A 24,172-nucleotide genomic window follows, 5' to 3' on the forward strand; every position below is an offset into this window, starting at 1 on the left:
CCAACATCAAATCCTTCACTATCAATCATTGTGAGCGTCTGATTAGCAAAGGCAACCCTTTGTTGCACAGCTCGTACGGGTATGGCCTGGTGCGTTTGAATTTGGAATGGAAACATGTGTAGGCTCTTTCTCAGTATTTTCTGCGTGCTGGAACGCTTCAAACCAGTCTCAGATGCAATTCTACGGACGGATGACATTGGATTTCGCTGAATAATTCCAGAAACTGTGGCGATATTTTCAGGCGTAACTGCGGTTTGCTTGTGGCCAACATGCCCCACTAGATCATCAGTTACGCTGCCTGTTCGTTGAAATTTTGCGAAGAGTGTACGAATGGTTTTCGCATCGAGTCCTTTTGGAACATTAAATCGTGCTTGAAAACTTCGCCTTGTTGCCGTAGGACTCTCTTCTAATCTGTGGTACTCTAGCACCAGAAAAACACGTTGTTCAATGGAGTACATGGTTTTAATCTCTTCCTTCGGTACGCTAATCTTCTTTCACGTTTCAATAGTGGAACTGATCGCTCTGGGCTTCCGATCACTATTTATAATAGGCATTACGTATGACGATTACAGCGCCATCTGTTAGCAGCTTTTGTAACTATTATTTCAAACTGCTGTCTAAACTTCTTACAGCTTTCACAATAAACATACCGTTTACTGCATTCCTCTATCGATCTTTGTTTTCGAGATATTTAATTTTGAAATCAGGTAATCCTTTTCTGGACACCCTGTAGATCTCTGTAGGGATAAAAGAAATACTGCCACTTCCGTGGGCCCTTTACGCAGCGTACACTAGTTCGATTGTTCCTAGTCTCCGACCAATGGTGTAGGATGACAGACAATGTTGCAGGTAGTCCATTAGTTGTTCTCGCATAGTGGGCGCAGATATGCAGCGGTACGATGTTCTTGGTGCACAATACGACGATCCTTCCTTGTGATAGCCAAACGTGACAACAAATATATCTCGCCTCATGTTTCCATACAGGCTAACATTGGGCCACTGTCACAGACGAATGCCCCACAAATGTGGATATTGCACGATTCGACTAGCTGACCAATTGGAGACCCACATTTAGACCATTTGCAAACTCTGTCAGGTGTTGGTAACCGTGTCCCACACGAATAAATGGCATCTACATATCCCTCATAGTGATCATTTAACATCTGATGCTGTTAACGCCCCTTATACACTGAAGAGCCAAGGAAACTGGTTACACCTGCCTAATATCGTGTAGGGCCCCCGCGTGCACGCAAAAGTGCCGCAACACGGCGTGGTATGGACTCGACTAATGTCTGAAGTAGTGCTGGATGAAACTGACAACATGAATCCTGCAGGGCTGTCCATAAATCCGTAAGCGTATGAGGGGGTAGAGACCACTTCTGAACAGCACGTTGCAAGGCATCCCAGATATGCTCAATTATGTTCATATCTGGAGAGTTTGGTGGCCAGCGGAAGTATTTAAACTCCGAAGAGTGTTCCTGGAGCCACTCTATAGCAATTCTGGACGTGTGGGGTGTCGCATTGTCCTGCAGGAAAGCCAAAGTCCGCCGGAATGCACAATGGACATAAATGGATGCAGATGATCTGACAGAATGTTTACGTACATGTCACCTATCAGAGTCCTATCTAGACTTATCAGGGGTCCCGTATCACTCCAACTGCACACGCTCCACACTATTACAGAGCCTCCACCAGCTTGAACAATCCCCTATTGACTGCAGGGTCCATGGATTCATGAAGTTGTCTCCATACCCGTACACGTCCATCAGCTCGATACAATTTGAAACGAGGCTCATCCGACCAGGCAACAGGTTTCCAGTCCAGGTGAAACGTACATCTTTGTGTCGTGCAGTCATCAATGGTACACGAGTCGGCCTTCGGCTCGGAAAGCCCATATCGATAATGTTCCGTTGAATAGTTCGCACGCTGACACTTGTTGATGGCCCAGCATTGAAATCTGCAGCAATTTGCTGAAGGGTTGCACTTTTGTCACGTTGAACGATTCCCTACAGTCGTCGTTGGTCCCGTTCTTCAGGATCTTTTTCGGCCGCAGCGATGTCGGAGATTCGATGTTTTACCGGATTCCTGATATTCACAGTACACTCGTGAAGTGGTTGCACGGGAAAATCCCCACTCCATTGCTATGTCGGACATGCTGTGCCGTATCGTTCGTGCGCCGACTACAACAGCACGTTCAAACTCACTTAAATCTTGATAACCTGCCATTGTAGCAGCACTAACTGATCTAACAACTGCGCCAGACACTTGTTGTTTTATACAGCCGTTGCCAGCCGCAGCACCGTATTCTACCTTTTTACATATCTCTGTATTTCAATACGCATGCCTATACGGGTTTCTTTGGCGCTTCAGTGTATATCCCAACACGCCTGGGAAGACCGCTAACCACGAACAACACTCATCTACTCTGGTGGACGCTCCACTTGTCATAGAGAATTGTAAGCCTAATCATTTACATGGCCGCCTATCGTGTGTATGTGTACGATGCTATATTCACAACCGACCATATCTTCTAGGTGCCACATTTTTTATCACACAGTTTATTTAAGATGATAACAAAAAGAGAAGGTAATATGTTGTTTGAGATAAAGAAGAAGACATACTCTGCAAAATTCAGTTAGGATTAGTCTTCGTGTATCTTCTGTAGAAGTTCGTATGCAACGTAAAAATTACCCACCAGTTTACGAGAAATGTGTAATCTAAATGATGTTCTGAAATTAGTGGTTCAAATTAATACTGGAGATAGAGAATATCAAAAACAAATATATTTCGATAAGCAACACACGGTCTCTGAAATTAGCTTGTAATTAAAATTAGTTACTGGTTCAGAAGTAACCTGTGGTGTCGGTATCGCTGACTGGGTATGTGTATTGACATTCAAAACTGCTCTGTGTACGGATGATTGGCTCTGAGGTCTGCTTGGAAACACACCGAATCATTCGCAAGTATGACCCCCTTGTGACAACGGTGAGTTCCTTGTAAACAAACGGATTCAGTCGCAATCGTTACCGCCTTGGGACAACAACGGTGAACTCCGAGCGATTTACATATGCTGAAATGGCTGACATGCATCTGGTATACGGGTCTGTGAATGGAAATGGACTAGCTGCAGTGAGAGAGTATAGATAACAAAAAATGGTTCAAATGGCTCTGAGCACTATGGACTTAACATCAGAGGTCAGCAGTCCCCTAGAACTTAGAACTACTTAAACCTAAGGACACCACACACATCCATGCCCGAGGCAGGATTCGAACCTGCGACTGTAGCAGTCGCGCGGTTCCGGACTGAAGCGCCTAGAACCGCTCGGCCACCGCGGCCAGCACTATAGATAGCACTTTCCACAACTCTGCATCGATTGCTACGTGAAACTGGCACTTTTCATGCAAGTATGCATGATACAGGTCCGAATGGAACTGTGGGAACACCTGAAATGGAAGGCGGGATTAGTTGACATGTTGATAACACGCCATCTACAAGTACACGATTTATTGCACACATCCTTGGCGTCAGACGTAGCCTTGTGTGTGGAATGTGTTACACGACCAGCAGCTTTATCCTTCCTATCTTCAGCGCGTGGCAGTACTAACAGCTGAAGATTTTCCACAACGCCTGCAGTCCTCATAATGGTTTTTACAACAGACTGCCTTGCACCCCTTATTTCCGGCCGGAGTCACGTACACCGGAGAGTCATTGTTTACTTGTGTAGGTTGTTTCAGTATCCACAATTCGCATGTTTGAGGACATGGGACGTGAGGTACTCGACCTCGTCCTCATCAACGACGATTCGGTGTTAATGTGTAGCTCGACATTCTCAGTGATAGGCTGGTTGGATCATACATGCTTCCATTCCCCCACAACGGACACAGAGGCTGCATTTTCGTGGAACATGTGTTGCCTGAATTGCTGGAGGATGTACCTCTAAATGTTAGACAAAGGATGTACTTCCAGCGCGATAGAGCGCCAGTTCATTTCAGCATTGCTGTGAGAAATTATCTGACAACCACCTTCGGGAATCGATGGATCGGCCAAGGTGGCCCTGTGGTCTGGCCACCCAAGTCAATGGCCCGACGATGTACTGCGTGCATACAGGCAAATGGTCGCGCATTCGAGCAGTTCCTGTGAATGCCACTACTATGATTAGCATGCTAAATTACCTTCGTGTAAATCGTCCTTAGTATGGGAAACTACCGTGAGCGAGTACATGTACGATAAATATATTTGTTTTTATGTTCTCTACCTCCTGTATTGACTTGAACGAATTGTTTCGGAACATCCTGTATAAGTTTCACGAATGGGGGAATTTGAGAGAGAAACGTTTTAGAAATTGTTTACTTTTATTTAAATTTGAGTTTCCAATAAGTGAAATGGCCTTTGTGTTATAAGAGTCGAACCTGGGACCCCGACTTGCACTAAGACCCAAGCTACGCCACTTCAAATATGCATGACGTTTATTGTTGATAATAAGTTTTTGAAATTAATACAAAACTACTACACCGTGAAACCAAGTTAAATCGCTTTTCTCTTACAGCAGTGAAAATTATTAATCCGTTATTTACATTCCCCCCAAATAGGGGCTAGGCTGGCAGCGGACTTGTTATCGCTCTTCAGTCATCGAATAAAACAATTAAAAATAAATGAAAATATAATTTCAAACAGAAAAACGATTATTTCAGGATTGAGAGGGAGACGGCGATTGATGTCTGTGATCTTGAAATAGTGATGATGGTAATGGTGTGGGCTCCCTGCGATATTTGATACGTAAAATATTTGGATGTAGCTACTACCGAACAGGAAGTGCTATAGGAAACAGTAGTGAAGCGTGGAGGCTTCTACACTACTGGCCATTAAAATTGCTACACAAGAAGAAATGCAGATGATAAACGCGTATTCATTGGACAAATATATTCTACTAGAACTCACGTGTGATTACATTTTCACGCAATTTGGGTGCATAGATCCTGAGAAATCAGTACCCAGAGCAGCCACCTCTGGCCGTAATAACGGCCTTGATACGCCTGGGCATTGAGTCAAACAGAGCTTGGATGGCGTGTACAGGTACAGCTGCCCATGCAGCTTCAACACGATACCACAGTTCATCAAGAGTAGTGACTGGCGTATTGTGACGAGCCAGTTGCTCGGCCACCATTGACCAGACGTTTTCAATTGGTAAGAGATCTGGAGAATGTGCTGGCCAGGGCAGCAGTCGAACATTTTCTATATCCAGAAAGGCCCGTACAGGACCTACAACATGCGGTCGTGCATTATCCTGCTGAAATGTAGGGTTTCGCAGGGATCGAATGAAGGGTAGAGCTACGCGTCGTAACACATCTTAAATGTAACGTCCACCGTTCAAAGTGCCGTCAATGCAAACATGAGGTGACCGAGACGTGTAACCAATGGCACCCCAAATCATCACGCAGGGTGATATGCCAGTATGGCGATGACGAATACACGCTTCCAATGTGCGTTCACCGCGCTGTCGCCAAACACGGATGCGACCATCATGGTACTGTAAACAGAACCTGGATTCATCCGAAAAAATGACGTTTTGCCATTCGTGCACCCAGCTTCGTCGTTGAGTACACCATCGCAGGCGCTCCTGTCTGCGATGCAACGTCAAGTGTAACCACAGCCATGGTCTCCGACCTGATAGTCCATGCTGCTGCAAACGTCGTCGAACTGTTCGTGCAGATGGTTGCTGTCTTGCAAACGTCCCCATCTGTTGACTCAGGGATCGAGACGTGGCTGCGCGATCCGTTACAGTCATGCGGATAAGATGCCTGTCATCTCGACTGCTAGTGATACGAGGCCGTTGGGATCCAGCACGGCGATCCGTATTACCCTCCTGAACCCACCGATTCCATATTCTGCTAACAGTCATTGGATCTCGATCAACGCGAGCAGCAATGTCGCGATACGATAAACCGCAGTCGCGATAGGCTACAATCCGACCTTTATCAAAGTCGGAAATGTGATGGTACGCATTTCTCCTCCTTCCACGAGGCATCACAACAACGTTTCACCAGGCAACGCCGGTCAACTGCTGTTTGTGTATGAGAAATCGGTTGGAAACTTTCCTCATGTCAGCACGTTGCAGGTGTCGCCACCGGCGCCAAGCTTGTGTGAATGCTCTGAAAAGCTAATCATTTGCATGTCACAGCATCTTCTTCCTGTCGGTTAAATTCCGCGTCTGTAGCACGTCGTTCTAGGCGCGCAGTTCGGAACCGTGTGACTGCTACGGTCGCAGGTTCGAATCCTGCCTCGGGCATGGATGTGTGTGATGTCCTTAGGTTAGTTAGGTTTAACTAGTTCTAAGTTCTAGGGGACTAATGACCTCAGCAGTTGAGTCCCATAGTGCTCAGAGCCATTTTGTAGCACGTCATCTTCGTGGTGTAGCAATTTTAATGGCCAGTAGTGTATTAATCCGTTATTTACATTCCCCCCAAATAGGGGCTAGGCTGGCAGCGGACTTGTTATCGCTCTTCAGTCAATGAATAAAACAATTAAAAATAAATGAAAATATAATTTCAAAAAGAAAAACGATTATTTTATGATTGAGAGAGGTGTCGGTGATTGATGTGATCTTGAAATAGTGATGATGGTAATGGTGTGGGTTCCCTGTGATATTTGATACGTAAACGATTTGGATGTAGCTACTACCGAACAGGAAGTGCTATAGGAAACGGCAGTGAAGCGTGGAGGCTTCTAGTACGAGAGGCGCGACAGGAAGAGAAGAATAACGTGTCTCAGCCTCCCTGGATGCATTGCTGGGAGATCGCAGCACCGCGTCTCTTTGACAGGCGTATGAACCAGGTCTAAACTGCACCCAGTAGCAAACCACTATTTGTGACCAATCCATGTCATATCATCATAGTATGCTTTTCATCCCAGTTACAGCGAAAGTAAAACTTATCAGATTACCCTACAGATAGCTTTTGTTGCTTTATTTGTCCTCCACATACGATTCAATTCTCTGTTTTAGTGAACCAATAAATTTCTTCATTTATGTACCTCGTCAGTAAATATTTGAACGCCACTGTTGAGAAATTTATATTTGATATCGTTAACGAAGAAGTTTGCGCTTGTTTTATAGACTGGCAGAATGCCTTCGACAGAGTCCTTAAGGAAATAGGAATCAACTGGAGAGATCGGAGACTTATAAGGAACTTGTACCTGGGACAAAGGGTAAAGGTACGACTGAACTATGGAGAAACGAACAGTGTGGAAATAGGAAGGGGAGTGAGACAAGGATGTTGTCTGTCGCCAAGTCCCTTCAACCTGTATGGAGAAATGCTGGCGAGAGAAGCGCTGAAAGGATGCGGAAACTTCAAAGTAGGAGGACGTCTCATCAACACCATCAAGTATGGAGACGACCTGGTAGTGCTCGCCAAAAATCAGAGACAGCTGCAACACACGATGAACAATTTGGTGGAAACGGGAAGAAAATACGGCATGGAAATCAACATCGAAAAATCAAAAGTGATGCGCGTATCAAAACGTGAGAAACGCTTGAAGATAACGGTTGACAATCGGGAACTGGAAAATGTGAATCAGTTCAAGTACCTGGGAAGTTTTATCACAAAGGATGCCCACTGCCCAACGAAATCCGAGCAAGAATCTCCATGGTCAAAGCTGCATTCAACAAGAAGAGGACTCTGCTGACCAACAAGTTGAGTTTGACATTGAGGAAAAAACTGATGAAGTGCTACATTTGAAGCATTGCACTGTATGGAGCAGAGACATGGACCATGAGAAAGAAGGAGAAAAAATACTTAGAGAGCTTTGAAATGTGGTACTGGAGGAGAATGGAAAAGATAAAGTGGACAGATCGCATAAAAAATGACGATGTACTGCGAAGAGTAGGAGAGATGTATTCTGCGTACAATTCTTCAGAGAAAGGCCAACTGGATTGGATATGTACTTAGACACGAGGGACTCATACACGATGTCATCGAAGGGAAACTCAGAGGAAACGCAGGACGAGGAAGAAGAAGAATTCAACATCTGGACGACATGAAAGGTGGAAGGAGATACAACAGACTGAAGGAAGAAGCTGAAGACAGGGAACAGTGGACTCAGATATTTTCCGTACGAAGACATGGACCTGTCACTAGGCAGAATACTACATAATAATAATAATAACTCTTATACGGTCTGCTAATCACCTCAGCCATCTGGTCGACACGAATCAATTCTTTCAAGTAAAAAGTGACTTGAGACTGTTGCTAACATTGCTCGCAGATATGATGAGAAAAACATCTTACACAGACCTTTCTTTCTTCAATAACTACAGAATACTGAAAAGGTGCCCTTCCGATTTTCAGAAAGCTGTATCCACTGCATGCGACTAGCGCGTCTACCAGGCAGGATGTTACGAAGAAAGAGATAGCGTCACCGCAGAGCTTGCCACGCTCTCGATACTTTACGAGGTCAAGCACTATCATTCTACGTATTTATCTTCTGTCTAAAATCAGGACTGAAAATAGTGCACATGCACGTTCCCTCTTTTGCTGCCAATCTCAGCTACTTTTCATTGAGAGTTTCACATGCATTAGTATTATTTTATTCCGCAATATCAGATTCAGTGTCACTTACCAAATCTCGTTTTTATGCCGCGTCAGTGATTCTAATCACAAGCGCGGAGGCATCGTCCGCACTGGAATGTTCCCGGTTTTCTTTCCGTTTTATGCCTGATCTGAGACAGAACGCAGTTCTTTTTCTTAGAGATTCTGCCATATTAGAACCTTCAAAAGTAAGATTTAGCATTTAACTTGCAGCAACATCAAACCTAATCTTGACAAAGTATCAACCTTGTGCTAAGATTCATTACTAATTCTTAGTTGTGCACTTAGCTAAACAGAAAATTGCAGCAACGTTTGAATGTAGCATTAATGAGTGCCAACTGGAGCCAGTCAAATCAATAGACACACTGTATGTGATAGGACAGCCACATAGTATCTGTTGAATGCAATGCGAACATCAATCTTTGATTCATTGAGAGGATCCTCAGAGACTGCAGTTTTCTTGCAATGGATATTGCTTACAAATCACTAGTACAATCAAGACTGCAATACTGTAAGTGCACCGCAACTGAACGCTTCGCGCGGCGATTGCAGGAAGCAAATGTGAGGGGTTTTCAGTACTAAATGAACAGTATAACTAGGTCTTTCTCATGAGGGTGCTGGGAGTGCATAAATAGGTAGAGGTCGGACAGTGTAGACGTGCTTCTTCTCACTACCAATCTTTGTTAGCAAACAATGATATTCGCAGTAGCATTGTACAGCTTTTTTTTTAAATTTAAGCAACAATGTTTCAGTTTTGACTATGTAAAATCGCGTATGCGATGGTTACCTCCTTGTGTTACCGCTGCTTTCGTAGAAACACGGATGTATGTTTGTTGTAAGTGCTACCTGCCCTGCGATAATAGTGTATGTGGGAGTCGGAGATGGCTTGTATCAGCTACCTGCACCTGCGCGCTAAGTGTCAAGTTTTGAGGTTGGATCAAGAAGTAATACGTCCTGTGTCATAAAAAATTTATTAATAAACACACGGCATCGTAATTAGTACATATCATAGCCTGAACTGTCTTCTACACAACACTGTCGTTTAACATCGTCACCATGCATTCGTACATCGTTGAACCCAAGCATCAAAAACAGTTTGCAAAAATTCAGCCTTTTGTTTCTTGACACATCATTTTAATGCTGCTTTAATCTGAACCACGAAGAGAGTGTGTGGGTCCTTTGTGATGGGCAGCACCAGTGGGCAGCGACACGTGAAGAAGTTTGGTAACAGAGAAACGTACATTGCAGATAAACCGCGCAGCGGCCAGCCGACATCATCGGTCATAGATGCCAATCGAGAACGTTCTGAGGAAGTGATTCCAGGAGGCCGATGCGTTAGAACTCACAATCGACAGCGAAACCTAGGCTTTTAAGGCGGCCGGAGTGGCCGTGCGGTTCTAGGCGCTACAGTCTGGAGCCCAGCGACCGCTACGGTCGCAGGTTCGAATCCTGCCTCGGGCATGGATGTGTGTGATGTCCTTACGTTAGTTAGGTTTAATTAGTTCTAAGTTCTAGGCGACTGATGACCTCAGAAGTTAAGTCGCATAGTGCACAGAGCCATTTGAACCTAGGCTTTTAAAATCATGGATCAAGAAGCAAAACCCTACATTTTTCCAGACTAGTTTGATGGCAGGGTTCAACGATGTCGCAAATGTGTACAAATGCATAATGTTTATGTTGATCTGTAGTGTTGTGTAGAGGACGGTTCAGGCTATGTTCTGTATTAATTCCGCTGTTATATGTCCATTATTAACACCTTTGCACTATGCTCCCAGCATCTCCTGGGCAAACTGGTAAGTTACAGTGCGCATTTAGTATGCTGAAATGTGTTGTATCGGGTCATAATAACAGTGGAAATAGAGCTTATGCAGATAAGAGCAATGCGAATGGTCATTTGGTCATTTTTCTTTCAGCAGATTTTAACAGAACTGCATTAAAATCTGAAATAGTAGACACATCAATAAAAATGCCTTCAACATGGTAGTGTGATACGAATGCATTCACAAAGCACAGTGTCCTCCTCCACAATCAGTCACTTGCCAGGATCAGTAAATAGACGTGACATTAAAGTAGAATAGTATTTCATAGTGAGCACAACAGCCAAAAAATTATGTATGAAAATGACATTTTCCCACATGAACAGTGCTATTTATTAATACCCCTTCTCAGTTACAATACTATTTTCGGCTAAGAAATCCATTTTCGAATGTGTACCTGTATAAAAACCAGGAGACGTTACCGCCTCGGAGCACGAACACAGTATTGCAAACGTAACGCAACAGAAACATAATTTGCCAGTGCCAAATGTCATTTGCATGAAAAAGGCAGTGAGTTCATATACTGTGCTACTGTTTGTGATGTTTTACATGTTATATTGTTCGTGATGGTTTGACAACTAGTTGACACAAAGATGTAACGCTGACCAAAGAAGAAAGCTCAGGATAGACTAATTTCAAAGATCTATGCATATATAATCATTTGTATACCTAAATAAAAGGTAAGGTCTCTGGCGCTAGCCCATGATTGGGCTATTGACCTAACTGCAGCCTCGCGATCGCGCGCGTGCGCACACGCGCGCGCGCACACACACACACACACACACACACACACACACACACACAAGGTAAAGAACGTCGATGCTCATTTGATGCAAGGCTGTGTGGACGTGGGGCCGTCCTGGAGGGACTGGAACGAGGAAAAATCTCCACTTCTACCCGAGATTGAATCCAGGACCTCCAGGGCTGGAGTCCGCTACAGCACAACGAGCACGTACCTAAATGAAAACTACTAAAAACTGACAGCAAAATTTAAAAAAATAAAAACAAAAATATTAAAAAGTTCTGAATGTGAAAAATGGACATACTGGAAATCTAAAAGTTTCTCTCAAATAATTGACAATATAAATAAACCTGTCAGTGCAAAAACTGCAAATAGAAATGATACTTTCTTTTTTTCTGTGAGCAGAATGTGTGTAAAATTTTCGAGGATACTTTTGTCTTGCAGATCAGTTTGCTCGTTGACGAGTCCACCTCATGGATTTAAAAGTGACTGGCCGGCCGCAGTGGCCGTGCGGTTCTAGGCGCTGCAGTCTGGAACCGCGAGACCGCTACAGTCGCAGGTTCGAATCCTGCCTCGGGCATGGTTGTGTGTGATGTCCTTAGGTTGGTTAGGTTTAACTAGTTCTAAGTTCTAGGGGACTAATGACCTCAGAAGTTGAGTCCCATAGTGCTCAGAGCCATTTGAACCAATTTAAAAGTGACTACCAATTTCGACCTCTTCTGAACACAGTAATTGTTTCAGGACGTATGTTTGTTGTGTACGAAAAGCAGCGGAAAGGCACTTACATTATTTTCATGAGGCTTTTTGTGTTCATTTAAAACGAATGTCTACCATGTCACAATCGTCGCTGTCAGTTGTGTGTATGTAAGATGTATTTAACGGTTCCATTATATGGATGGCTCATAGTATGTTACTTTAATATTGTTTTCGATGCGAAACCAAATTCTGATTTTCGACTTGTATTCTTTGGTCAGAGCTATATCTTTTAACATTTTTCTCGCTGAGTATCTACCAAACCATCACGAACATTTTTCTCACTGAGTATGTACCAAGCCATCACGAACAGTATAATTCGTAAAACATCAAGAATGATAGCATATCGTGTGAATTTGCTTCAATTTAATACAATGGCACCTTGTTCTAAGTAACTATATACACCTTTAAGTTGTATTGACATCATTTTTTTGTTTATTTATTTACAACATGCTGCATTACAATCTTTGCAATACTACTTGTATGTATTGTGTGTATGCGGTGTGCCGCCCGAAGTGGCCGAGCGGTTCTAGGCGCTACAGTCTTGAACCGCGCGACCGCTACGGTCGCAGGTTCGAATCCTGCCTGGGGCATGGATGTGTGTGATGTCCTTAGGCTAGTTAGGTTTAAGTAGTTCTAAGTTCTAGAGGACTAATGACCTCAGCAGTTAAGTTCCATAGTGCTCAGAGCCATTTGTAAGCGATGTAATGTTTGTGTTGTATGATGATGATGATAGAAAGGAGAGAGTGAAACTCAGTGCCAGCACATAGCCTACTATTCGCGAATAGCAACATGGGGGTGGCCAAGCTTAACGATCTCATCCTACGGATGGATCACCATCAACAGTGTCATATGCCCTCACCAGATGAGACGTTTCGGAAAGGTTTGCTATTTAAAACAGAACACTGGCGCAAAATCTGGCAATGGGAACTTTACGCCACTACCTCACCTCCTCTTGCCGGCCAAATACTGGCAGTGAAAACTGTTTCCACCACTAGGATTCGAACCGGCTTATCAGTGCGTTGAGTGCCCCCTCTTAACTGTGCGTTAGCGACGTTGGCTACGGAGGCATATTATGTGTTCTCGTTTCGTGGCGGTAATGCCCTGTGCTTTTTATTCAGATAAACGCTCGCGATAGTTAAAACTGAAAGTATTTGTGTGACAAAAAGAGATCGTAATAAATACCGTCTGAAGGAAAATATGTCTCCCTCATTCGGAAATAAAGGACTCTGTCTTCAGGCCACAAGTGGCCCATCGGGACCATCCGACCGCCGTGTCATCCTCAGATGAGGAGGCGGATAGGAGTGGCGTGGGGTCAGCACACCGCTCTCCCGGTCGTTATGATGGTTTTCGTTGACCGGAGCCGCTACTATTCGGTCGGGTAGCTCCTCAATTGGCATCACGAGTCTGAGTGCACCCAGAAAAATGGCAACAGCGTATGGCGGCGTGGATGCTCACCCATCCAAGTGCGGGCCACGCCCGACAGCGCTTAACTTCGGTGATCTGACGGGAACCGATGTATCCACTGCGGCAAGGCCGTTGCCTCATTCGGAAATAGGCCGTACAAAATTCTCGGTTCCGAGAGTACTCCAACACAAGAATAATATAACGTTGAAAGTAATAAGTGCTATTAGTAAGGTGCAAGAACTTCTAGATTATGGACGGAGTACAAATGCGTGGTCGTTGTAAGACAGTGGTTATACTGCTTAACAAGCAGACGCCGGCGCTGAGAATGGTGTTTGTCGCAGTGAGGCGGCGCGCGTATTCATGCTTTCCTGCATCTCGCAGCACTACCTTTCCTGTTTTTCGCCATGGGATGGCGGTGGTTCAAATGGTTCCAGACTAAAGCGCCTAGAACCGCTCGGCCACCCCGGCCGGCTGATGGCGGTCCTATTCAAACACCCTAGCCTACTATTTTAATACACTGACCTTATATTGCGAAAGTCCGTTCTTTTAAAACAACGGGAGATCACAGAAAATAATATTGCATTAAATTAATCACAAATTGTGTGATATCTCATTCGTTCAGAAAGCTCTCTCGTCGAAGGGTCACACAAAATTGTATTCACTGCTGTCCGTTACTCCTGCTTGATAGGTGTCGACATTGAAACTCGTGTCAGTGATCATGATGCAGTCGTAACAACAATGAGTAGTGAAGTACAGAGGACAATTAAAAAAAGTAGAAAGGTTTACAAACTCAATAAACTAGATAATGAAGCAGTATTTTCATACCTCAATGGGAACTCGAGATATTTAGGACTGGGTAAGAGCATGTAGAGGAGCTGTAGTTCTAGTTTAGGTGAATAGTTGACAAAGCACTGGACCGAATTGTAACTAGTACAACAATTCATGATAGAAGGAGCCCTCCAAGGTATACAGTCTCTGTATATAAACTTCTAAAGCAGCGAAAGAAGACAACATGAAACTACCAAAAGGTGTTGCAACGAATATTTATTTCTAGACAACATATTTCGGTCAAGCGATCATCTTCAATACACGGATTAACACTACATCAAGCTTAAGTAAGATTCCTTGACATCAAATACATAATTGACTTTTTAATTGCACCACCTGTCGCAACACTAGCATCTGTTATCTTACACATTCCATCAGTCACCAATTGCAAAAATCGATACTGTATTACAGCATTAAACACACTGCTTGACCAAAGTCCTACCACGAATTGACAACCGAATCAACTTATTGTTCTAAAGAAACAGCGGCTGTTAGGTGTAAAACAAAGCATAAGGCCATAGATAGATAGATAGATACTGAATGAAACACATTTGGCAGTCAAAACGGCACTCCGTGAAACCTACAACTACTACAGTAGCAGAATATTATCGACCGATCTCTCACAAAACCCAAAGATATCTTGATCATGTGTAAGGGCTACTAGTTGTCCAGACACTTATGGACGAGACAGGATCTTAAACTGAGAACAGTAAATCGAGAACAGAAATTCTGAACTCCATTTTCAAATGTTTCAAGTGTGTTAGAAACAGTGATTAATTCCTTATGAGGGATTCTGAGATGAAAATAATGAAATTAAAATAAACTAGTTTTCCGGAGTGGACTCTATGGATGTTCTACAGCCCCTCTGAATTGCTTCTGTATAGACTGTGAAGATAACACTATGTTAAACAGCAGCTCGCACAGAGCCACACATTCAATCGTTTTCCACCAAATCCCACCCGTGAATTAATTTACAAACTATCCTTTGCACGTAACATAGACTGGCCAATTGTAAACTTTGTACTCTTTCCTCATTCATAGCGATGAGCGTGCCAGCCTATCGAAACAACAGACACGCCAGTTCCGTGGAAGTCATGGTGACCCATTTAGTTGACTGCAAAGAGCTACTGCTCTTTGACTTTCCGGAACACGGCGCCGCAATTAACGTACAGAGGTATATAGACACTTTGCTAAAATTGAGATGCGCCGTTAATCCCAAACGTCCAGGAATGTTGTCGGATAGCATCATTCTATTGCAGGATAATATCCGCCCACCGGTTGCCAAGGTTGTTTCGGCTACGATGCAGAAGTTTCGATGGGGAACCCTTATACATCCTCCATACAGTCCTGATCTCTCCCCGTACGATTTCAATATTTTTGGAGCAGTGAAGAAAGACATTCGTTGCCGCCGATTTACTTCGGACAAAGAGGTGAACGCCTGCGTACAATCATGGTTCTCTAGGCACCCGCAAACACTTTTCCATGAAGGAAAAAATGGCTCAAATGACTCTGAGCACTATGGGACTTAACATCTGAGGTCATCAGTGCCCTAGAACGTAGAACTACTTAAACCTAACTAACCTAAGGACATCACACACATCCATGCCCGAGGCAGGATTCGAACCTGCGACCGTAGCGGTCGCGCGGTTCCAGAACCGCCTAGAACCGCTCGGCCACAACGGCCGGCTTCCGCGAAGGAAATGACAGTCTTGCTCACAGTTGGATCAGTGTATTAACAATTATGGCGATTATTTTTGAAATACAGTCTGGAACCACGCGAACGCTACGGTTGCAGGTTCGAATCCTGCCTCGGGCATGAATGTGTGTGATGTCCTTAGGTTAGTTAGGTTTAAGTAATTCTAAGTTCCGGGGGACTGATGACCACAGCAGTTAAGTCCCATAGTGCTCAGAGCCATTATTTTTGAAATGATAAACAGTTCATTTATTTTTTTCTATGTGTCTCGTTTTCATTTGACTGCCCCTTATGCATTAAATGGTGTATATCTAATCATACAGTAGGACACCTTCGTCAATAATGTTTATTTTTCATATGTGTTTTATAAATCTCAAGACAGTCTATAACGGCTATGGTCAGTGATAATCACCTGTGTAACTTCATAGCTTGAGACTATAGAAAAGGAGAAGATTATGTAATAAGCAAATGTCACGCACATATTCCCGCTCTTGTAACTTCAGCTAGCACTGAACAAGGAAAAGAATATAGACAATAGTTACCAAAACGCTGTATACGCTCAGAAAGAAAGACACACAAACGCAAGGAGAGAGAAACAGGTAATATTAAACAAGAACAGAGGAGTGTGGCGACACACGCACCGCACGACAAGAAAACGAGAAAGAAATCGATACTGACCTTCGTCATGATACCCTACGTTCAGCTGGAATAAAAAACTAATTGCTAGAATACTGCGTCCACTTCTTCAGCGCTACCGGTAGGTCGCGTCGTTTGATATTAAAAATAGCGGCGGGGAGGGTGCAGCGACCGCACACAGCATGTGTGACACACACAGCTCAACTAACGAGATCTTTGCTATCGCACAGCGCTCTAGCTTCATCAAAATCCCGCTACGGAATGTAAACAAGCCGGGGATATACGCGTCGCGTGTTTTTCGGACGAATTAAAACTTGGGGAAACGGCGATACAGAGTGACGTTTCTTCTTTTGCCGCTAGATGTCTCCACAGTCGTTGCGCAACATTCAGAACGCTCGTTGACCACATACGTCAATTAAGGAACACACAAGCGGCTGCATTAATTATCATTGTCCCTCCTTGACGTGCCTTCTTCTGCTCCTTCGCCTACCGATCGAGATGCGACTCGCAATATTCTTTGCTAACTTTTGCTCTGCTGATTTTTCATTAAAGGACACTGTCGACGACTGTCTTAAGATGAGTCGTTCCTAGCACAAGATAAGCGATGGTAGGCAATGAAAACCTAGTAACTCCATTTTCTTGAATTTTGTAGCTGAAGCAAATACGGTTTCTTAAAAAATAATATAATTTGATACAGACATGTGTTAACTGTATAGTAGAAGCCTAGCTATTGATAGATTAAAGAAAGTCATGCACTCTCAAATCTCTCTTCGATTATGGAGTTATTGGTTACTGGAATTACGAGTTTTGACAGACAGATGGAGTTATGAGGTTTCCATTGCCTACCATCGTAAGGCATTACTAATTACAATGTTGAAAATCTTAACTGGCCAAGATTCGCAGGAGGGCACCATATATCTCGCGAGAAGTGGCTAAGAAAACTTCCAAAACCGGCTTTCGGGACGGAAACTACGAATATTCTTGAGCACCCAACATATATCCGCAGAATACAGACGTACAGGCAGACAGCACCGGGAGGCATTTTCTTCCTCAAAATATTTCGGGTTTTCAATCCTAAAATAATCAAGTGTCGTTTTGGAAAGGTTTGCTATTTCCACGTTGTATTAGTGAAATCAAAAGCCTCTGTACAGATGGTGATCCGTCTGATTTGTTGCCGAGACAAAGATAAGTCTGTTCGTACTGAAGAGAAAGACATTGGGAAAGACCACTATTCAAACACCGTTCATCTCGCTCATCCTGAGATTTCCCGTGATTTCCTTAAACCGGTTTGACAGAGTAGCAGTAGGTTTTCTTAAGCTAATCTTCAGCAAATTTCTTCCTTGCATGCGATTGCTGCTTAAGGACAAGGCACAAAAAGGTTTCATCTCTGCGGTATGTTACAGCGAACAAAACAGTGTAAACGTAGCTGGTATTGACGGTATGCCTAGAATTAGTAGTATTAAATTATATCTCCCATAAGTGTATAAACTGAGTCGATAATGCTCATGCCGACCTTTCTCTGACAAATACATCTCACTGAGACATATACCTTCCCATTCTGCTATCGAAAAACTACGCCAGAGCAAAAGGATATTAAAGGCAGAAACTTTTGTAATTCTGCAGAAATCGAGAGACATGTAAATGGTAGGAATAACTAAGCACTTTACTCGTCGATTATTTGAGGCCGGTGTTTCGAATTCTACTGAAAAGAGAATAAAATACACCAATATATAGAGTAGATAAATTGAGACCGCATGGTCTGCAAGTGAGTAACGAGAAGCGAGTACTGCCCGACGTTGAATTACTGAAAATACAGGCAGTTTTGAAATTCATCTTGAAAATCCTAAGGATTCTAGAAGAACCTGGGTACGTAAAAGCTTCGAACTGGACCCTTTTCGGGCTCCCTGCTGTTTCTGTGAGACTAGAACAAATATGTTAAATGGTTCAAATGGCTCTAACAAGGGAACCTCTCCATCGCACCCCCCTCAGATTTAGTTATAAGTTGGCACAGTGGATAGGCCTTGAAAAACTGAACACAGATCAATCGAGAAAACAGGAAGAAGTTGTGTGGAACTACGAAAAAAATTAGTAAAAATATACAAACTGAGTAGTCCATGGGAATATAGGCAACATCAAGAACACTGGGAGTCAAGGAGCGCCGTGGTCCCGTGGTTAGCGAGAGCAGCTGCGAAACGAGAGGTCGTAGGTTCAAGTCTTTCCTCCAGTGAAAATTAATTTTTTATTTTCAGTTTATGTGACAAACTTTTTTGGGAGTGATTATCACATCCCCACGAAAATCTAAATCGGGCAAGGCAGAAGAATCTTTTTACCCATTCGCTAAGTGTACAAGTTAGGTGGGTCGACAACATATTCCTTTCATGTGACGCACATGCCGTTGCGAGTGTCGTATAGAATATATCAGACGTGTTTTCCGTGGAGGAATCGGTTGACCTATGACCTTGCGATCAAATGTTTTTGGTTCCCATTGGAGAGGCACGTCCTTTCGTCTACTAATCGCACGGTTTTGCGGTGCGGTTGCAAAACACACACACTAAACTTATTGCTGTGAACAGAGACGTCAATGAACGAACGGACAGATCATAACTTTGCGAAAATAAAGAAAGGAAAATTTTCGATCGAGGGAAGATATGAACCCAGGGCCTCTCGTTCTGCAGCTACTCACGCTAACCACGGGACCACGGCGCTCCAGAGCTCGCACTCTCCTTGATGTTGTTTATCTTACACATGGACTACTCAGTTTGTATATTTTACTAATTTTTTTTACTGTTGCACACAACTTCCTCCTGTTTTCTCGATTGATCTGTGTTCAGTTTTTCAAGACCTATCCACTGTGCCAACTTATAACTAAATCTGAGGGGGGTGCGATGGGGAGGTTCCCTTGTAAGCACTTGGGACTTAACATCTGAGGTCTTCAGTCGCCTAGACTTAGAACTACTTAAACCTAACTAACCTAAGAACATCACACACACCCATGCCCGAGGCAGGATTCGAACCTGCGACCGTAGCAGTAGCGCGGTTCGCGACTGAAGCGCCTAGAACCGCTCGGCCACAAAGGCCGGCGATGTTAAATATTATGTCAACGTTGTGACGCTTCTGGTAGTAACACTGACAGTGATTTAGTGTGAGTGACAGTTATAACATTTGTACCGAACCAGCTGATACAGTAATCAAATCGCGTGTACTTAAAACTTAAGCTTACTCTTTCCATTTAATTTCTATATATATCGAGCATATAATCTATGGAACATATAATAACTACAATTTCCAATGCCAACCACAGTTCTAGTATTGGAATGTAAATAGGAAGATTAAACGTTAGCGTTTGTCGACTAAGAGCTAATTACACACAAGCTTGGATTGAGAAAGAAAATCATCCGTGTCCTTCCAGACTAAGCATGGCGGCGTTTGCCATGAGCGATTTACGAAAGCCATAGAAAACGTAAATCTGGGGGACTCTAATCCCAGTTCTATCGCGTGAGAGCCCAGCGAATCAACTTGCACAGTACAGTCGTGATGTGATAAGTGAATACTAAATACTTTAGGATTAAAGGAGACCATTCACCGAAAAGCAGGGGTACATGAAATGTATTCGGATTTGCGAAATGGACAACCATCAGCTGTATAATGGAATGACGACAATGAAAATCAGATTTTCATTGTTGTTATTCCATTATACAGCTGATGGTTGTCCATATTCGAAATGTGTGTAAAATCTTATGGGACTTAATTGCTAAGGTCATCAGTCCCTAAGCTTACACACTACTTAACCTACATTATCCTAAGGACAAACACACACATCCATGCCCGAGGGAGGACTCGAACCTCCGCCGGGACTAGCCGCACAGTCCATGACAGCAGCGCCTGAGACCGCTCGGCTAATCCCGCGCGGCACTGTCCATATTCGCAAATGCGAATACATTTCATGTATTTCATAACAGCTGTAGTCGCTGCAGTGCCTGTTGCCCCGTTCCTTTGCAAATGCATGCGTATCCAAAGAAAACCTGCATCGTACTTCTGAACAGCACAGGTACTGCAATATGGTATCGAAAAGCAGAAGCGCCGAGTTGTCGATAGACACCTAAACAAAAACAAAAACTGTCCACACATTGTTAGACTGTCCTTATATGATAATGTCGTATGACTCAAGGTGTGGGGTATGCCTTCCTACTTAGCTTTTGGAATTACCCTTTGACGAGCTAAATTACAGACACACACGCCTTTACCCATACATGGTCCCGTCTGAGGCTAGCCGGCATCGTGTAGCGGCATAGTGTGTGATAGTGATGGGGAGCTCGTGAATGAGTCGTTCAAATGAACGCTTCACTCCAGTGAAGTGTGAACTAACCACTCAATTTCAATGAACTGGTACTTCAAACTCTTCACAGATAGCACACTCCACACTTTTTTCTAGTTCACTCACTCTCTCCCCCTCTCCTTCTCCCACTACATCGGCGCTACGTCATTCATCCTCCCGTCACTTCAGCCCTCCCTATACTGCCTGTCGACCAATCGCGCGGTGTTTGTGGGGAACGATAAGTTTAAGTGAGTGAGGGGCGAGGGGAAAGCAGCGTCAGTTGCTTCCTGCAGTGCTGCCATCATTACTCGTGACTATTTGTGCAGTTAAACTTCACGTCTACGGGTAGCCTACCGTTGGCAGCGCTTGCAAACAAATGAATATTAAAGATACATACGAAGAGGCTCGCTGTGTGAGCACGCACAGCCAACATGAAGACAAAAGGTTTGTTAATAACACTGAAAGAGGGATTTTACCTGAAATCGTACCAATGACTACAGGTGACAGTTTACGTTTTGAATCTGGAGGGTTATTATTCCCAACAAAAATAAAATCTACAGGAAAACTTCTGAATAATTACTTAACGTAGGTATATAGACTTGGTGACATTGGTAAACATACTCATTCTATTTTGGATTAAATTTTAAAAGGAACATAAAATTGGACTGCATTTCGTTGGTAGCCCTAGTTTGCAGTCCATGAATACAACAAATAATGTTTCATTTGGCAGATAGACTTTTTTGGGCGCTTCATGAGAAAATGTCGAGCAAAATTAAATGTAATACCTTCTTTATATGTGACAGGCTTCCCCGTTTATCTTTCCTTTGTCCCCTTCCACCATGCTCTATTTAACTCAGACGCTGTAAGAGCGTAAAACGTTGCGTGTACGTTACTGCATAGTTCGGCCATCTGCTGGTAAAATTATGAAGTATTACGAAGCTTTATTGTACGAGCGAGCGTAGCCGCGGCTGAGCGGCGAACTGGGCAACTTCGCCAGGCTTCCGTACTTCATCAATGAACTACTTCATTTGAACGCTTCACGGCAAAGAGTGAAATGAATGAAGTAGTTCACGGGAATGAACGAGTTCGACCCATCTCTAGTGTGTGAATGCGCCTGTTGAGTCTCTCTCTCTCTCTCTCTCTCTCTCTCTCTCTCTCTGTGTGTGTGTGTGTGTGTGTGTGTGTGTGTGTGTGTGTGTGTAATTTACTCTAGCTCGTCAAAGGATGACTCTGAAAGCTAGCAAGCCTTCTTCCTTCTGCGTGTGCCTACTGACAACTCGACGGTTCTGCTTTTCGGTGAGTGGTCTCCTTTAATCCTAAGGTATTTACGTTCTGCCAGAATTTTCCTACAACATAAATAAGCGAATATTATACGTTTCGTTTGTAACCTGTCACTGGACCACGATAGTTAGAAAACTAATTTCGGTCTTCTACCCTTCCAGTTTGGTGGGTGCTCTCATAGAGGGAAAGAGACGTAAGTGTAATGGAAAGGTTACCTCATGGCTGCTGAGTGGCGGGTTAGGAACGGCGCAGGTGGCGCTGCGGCGGGCTCACGTGGCCGACTGGAGAGGTGCCGAGGTGGGGAGCTCGACCTCGCAACAGGAATAGCGGTGCAGCACAGACACACAATGCGCGTCCCAGATTCACAGCAGTCGCAGAACGGGGCGCTGTGCATTGTTTCTGTAGTTATCAGAGTAACGGAAACACCTAAACAAAAACTGTTTACACATTGCTAGACTATCCTTATATAATAATGTCGTGTTACTCATGGTGTGGGGTATGCCTTTCTACTCGACGCCATTTCGCCGGATTGCATGAAAGGCGTCTCTAGTGTACCCATTTAACGTGAGTGACGCTGAGGAGTGCGTGTTGGGAGTAATGACGTATATCCGTTCTAGATAGCAGACGCCAGAGCCGTCAGCCTAGGGGGCCTCACCACTAAAATTTTAAACTGACAAAATATCTTTGCTTAAATACTTTAGTGCAGGCCCTCTTAACATCATAAAAATACATGGTGTAACGTGTGTAAGTGCAGATATTTATAATGGCGACTGACGTTTGTGTTCTGAACAACATTAGGTCAGTATTTACGTAATTTGCAGAGTAGTAATTATAGGTATTACACGTCGCATGTTTTTAGGTTGGTTAACACCTGTAAGTACATGTGAAAACAGCAAGCCATTAATTCGTATTTTTCCCAGGGCAGCAGGTCAGGTGTTGAAGGGTGTACGTGTGGACACGAAAAGGTAAATCTATACTGGTAAGCAGAGTCCACCAAGTGGTGCAGAAAACATCAGGTAGTAAAGTTCGTGACGTGTTTGCAGGAAGATTGTTATACACAGAGAAAAAGCGACCAACAGACGGATGTATGTACATACTAAGGTACCGCGTATAAAAATATCTGCACTTATACACTCGTTACACCCTGTAGTTATTTTGTATGGGCTTATTCCGCTGGATTTCTAAGAGGGAAGGTTATTTGAATTTACTCAGGATTGATATATCGAAACCCGCACTCTCTCAACTCAAATTCTCAATTGCATAAATGTCGGCATAATAGCTAAGTAAAAACAAAATAAAATAAGACTGACCGGGGAAATACAGACTGCCGCGCGACTGGCCCTCGTTAATGAATGCGAGAACTGCCCGTCACAGAAAGCGCTGGAAACCGCCATTTCGATGCATCGATCCGTCGCCATCACGTGTGCGCGCACGAGATTTTCCCGCGTGTTCTGTCCCGAGTACTTCGCTGTGTCGTTGGCGTTCGAGTGAGTAAGAGGAGCAGACGTATTTAGTCAGTCGAATGCGACGCAAACCGGTAAGCGTATCATCATCTTGAGAGTTATGTGAAGCGCAATTCGTTGAAAACGTGAGCGGAACTGTTTGCGCGACAGCTTAAGACTGGAAGTGTTTTGACAAAATCTCCAGTAAAGTCTGCAGTGTAAAATTTAATGACAAAACGATGCGAAAAAATCCTGACTATTAGAAAAGAATTCTAACACCAGGAAACACTGCTTTAGTGGAGTAAAGCCTGGAACAAAGTCCGACGAAATGTCAACGCCATTTATGTGTGCAAGTGGCAATTAAGAGACTGTAGAGTGGAAACGTTATTAAAAAGAGCCTGCATCTGTATCCTTACAAATTTACTGTTGTTCACGAGTTAAAAGCGTCCAAACAAACTCACGCGTGTTGTGTTCTGCCGGTGGTTTCTGAATGAAGTGGAATCAGGACCTTTCGACGCTCAGATTTTCATTTCTTCGTATGAGGCCCGGTTCGGTCTGTCAGGGTATTTGATTTTACAGGACATGAGCCTTTGCATAATCTCTAGATTGGCAGTTTGGTAGGCAGTGTTTGGTGCCCGCATCGTGACACAATCATTTCACCAAAATGTTACTACC

The 24,172-nt window shown here is 43.7% G+C and overlaps 1 protein-coding gene across 5 annotated transcripts in view; it reads right to left on the minus strand.

The window, feature by feature from the left end:
- The window catches only part of LOC124721760 (organic cation transporter protein), a 306,826-nt gene extending 284,426 nt beyond the window's left edge, over positions 1-22,400 (minus strand). Inside the window, exon 1 of one of the 5 annotated variants that reach the window (XM_047246864.1) lies at positions 22,271-22,400. Coding sequence is in view for 2 of the 5 variants with exons in the window: in XM_047246867.1 (XP_047102823.1) it covers positions 20,704-20,736 (33 nt within the window). In the remaining 3 variants the exon portion in view is untranslated. Of the gene's footprint in view, positions 1-16,501; positions 16,666-20,703; positions 20,752-22,270 lie in introns of those variants that run through there. The other 4 variants (XM_047246870.1, XM_047246867.1, XM_047246865.1 and 1 more) reach the window with 4 other exon arrangements.
- Positions 22,401-24,172: the final 1,772 nt, after the last annotated feature.

Source organism: Schistocerca piceifrons, chromosome X (assembly GCF_021461385.2).
Source record: "Schistocerca piceifrons isolate TAMUIC-IGC-003096 chromosome X, iqSchPice1.1, whole genome shotgun sequence".
In the NCBI taxonomy this organism is placed as follows: domain Eukaryota; kingdom Metazoa; phylum Arthropoda; class Insecta; order Orthoptera; family Acrididae; genus Schistocerca; species Schistocerca piceifrons.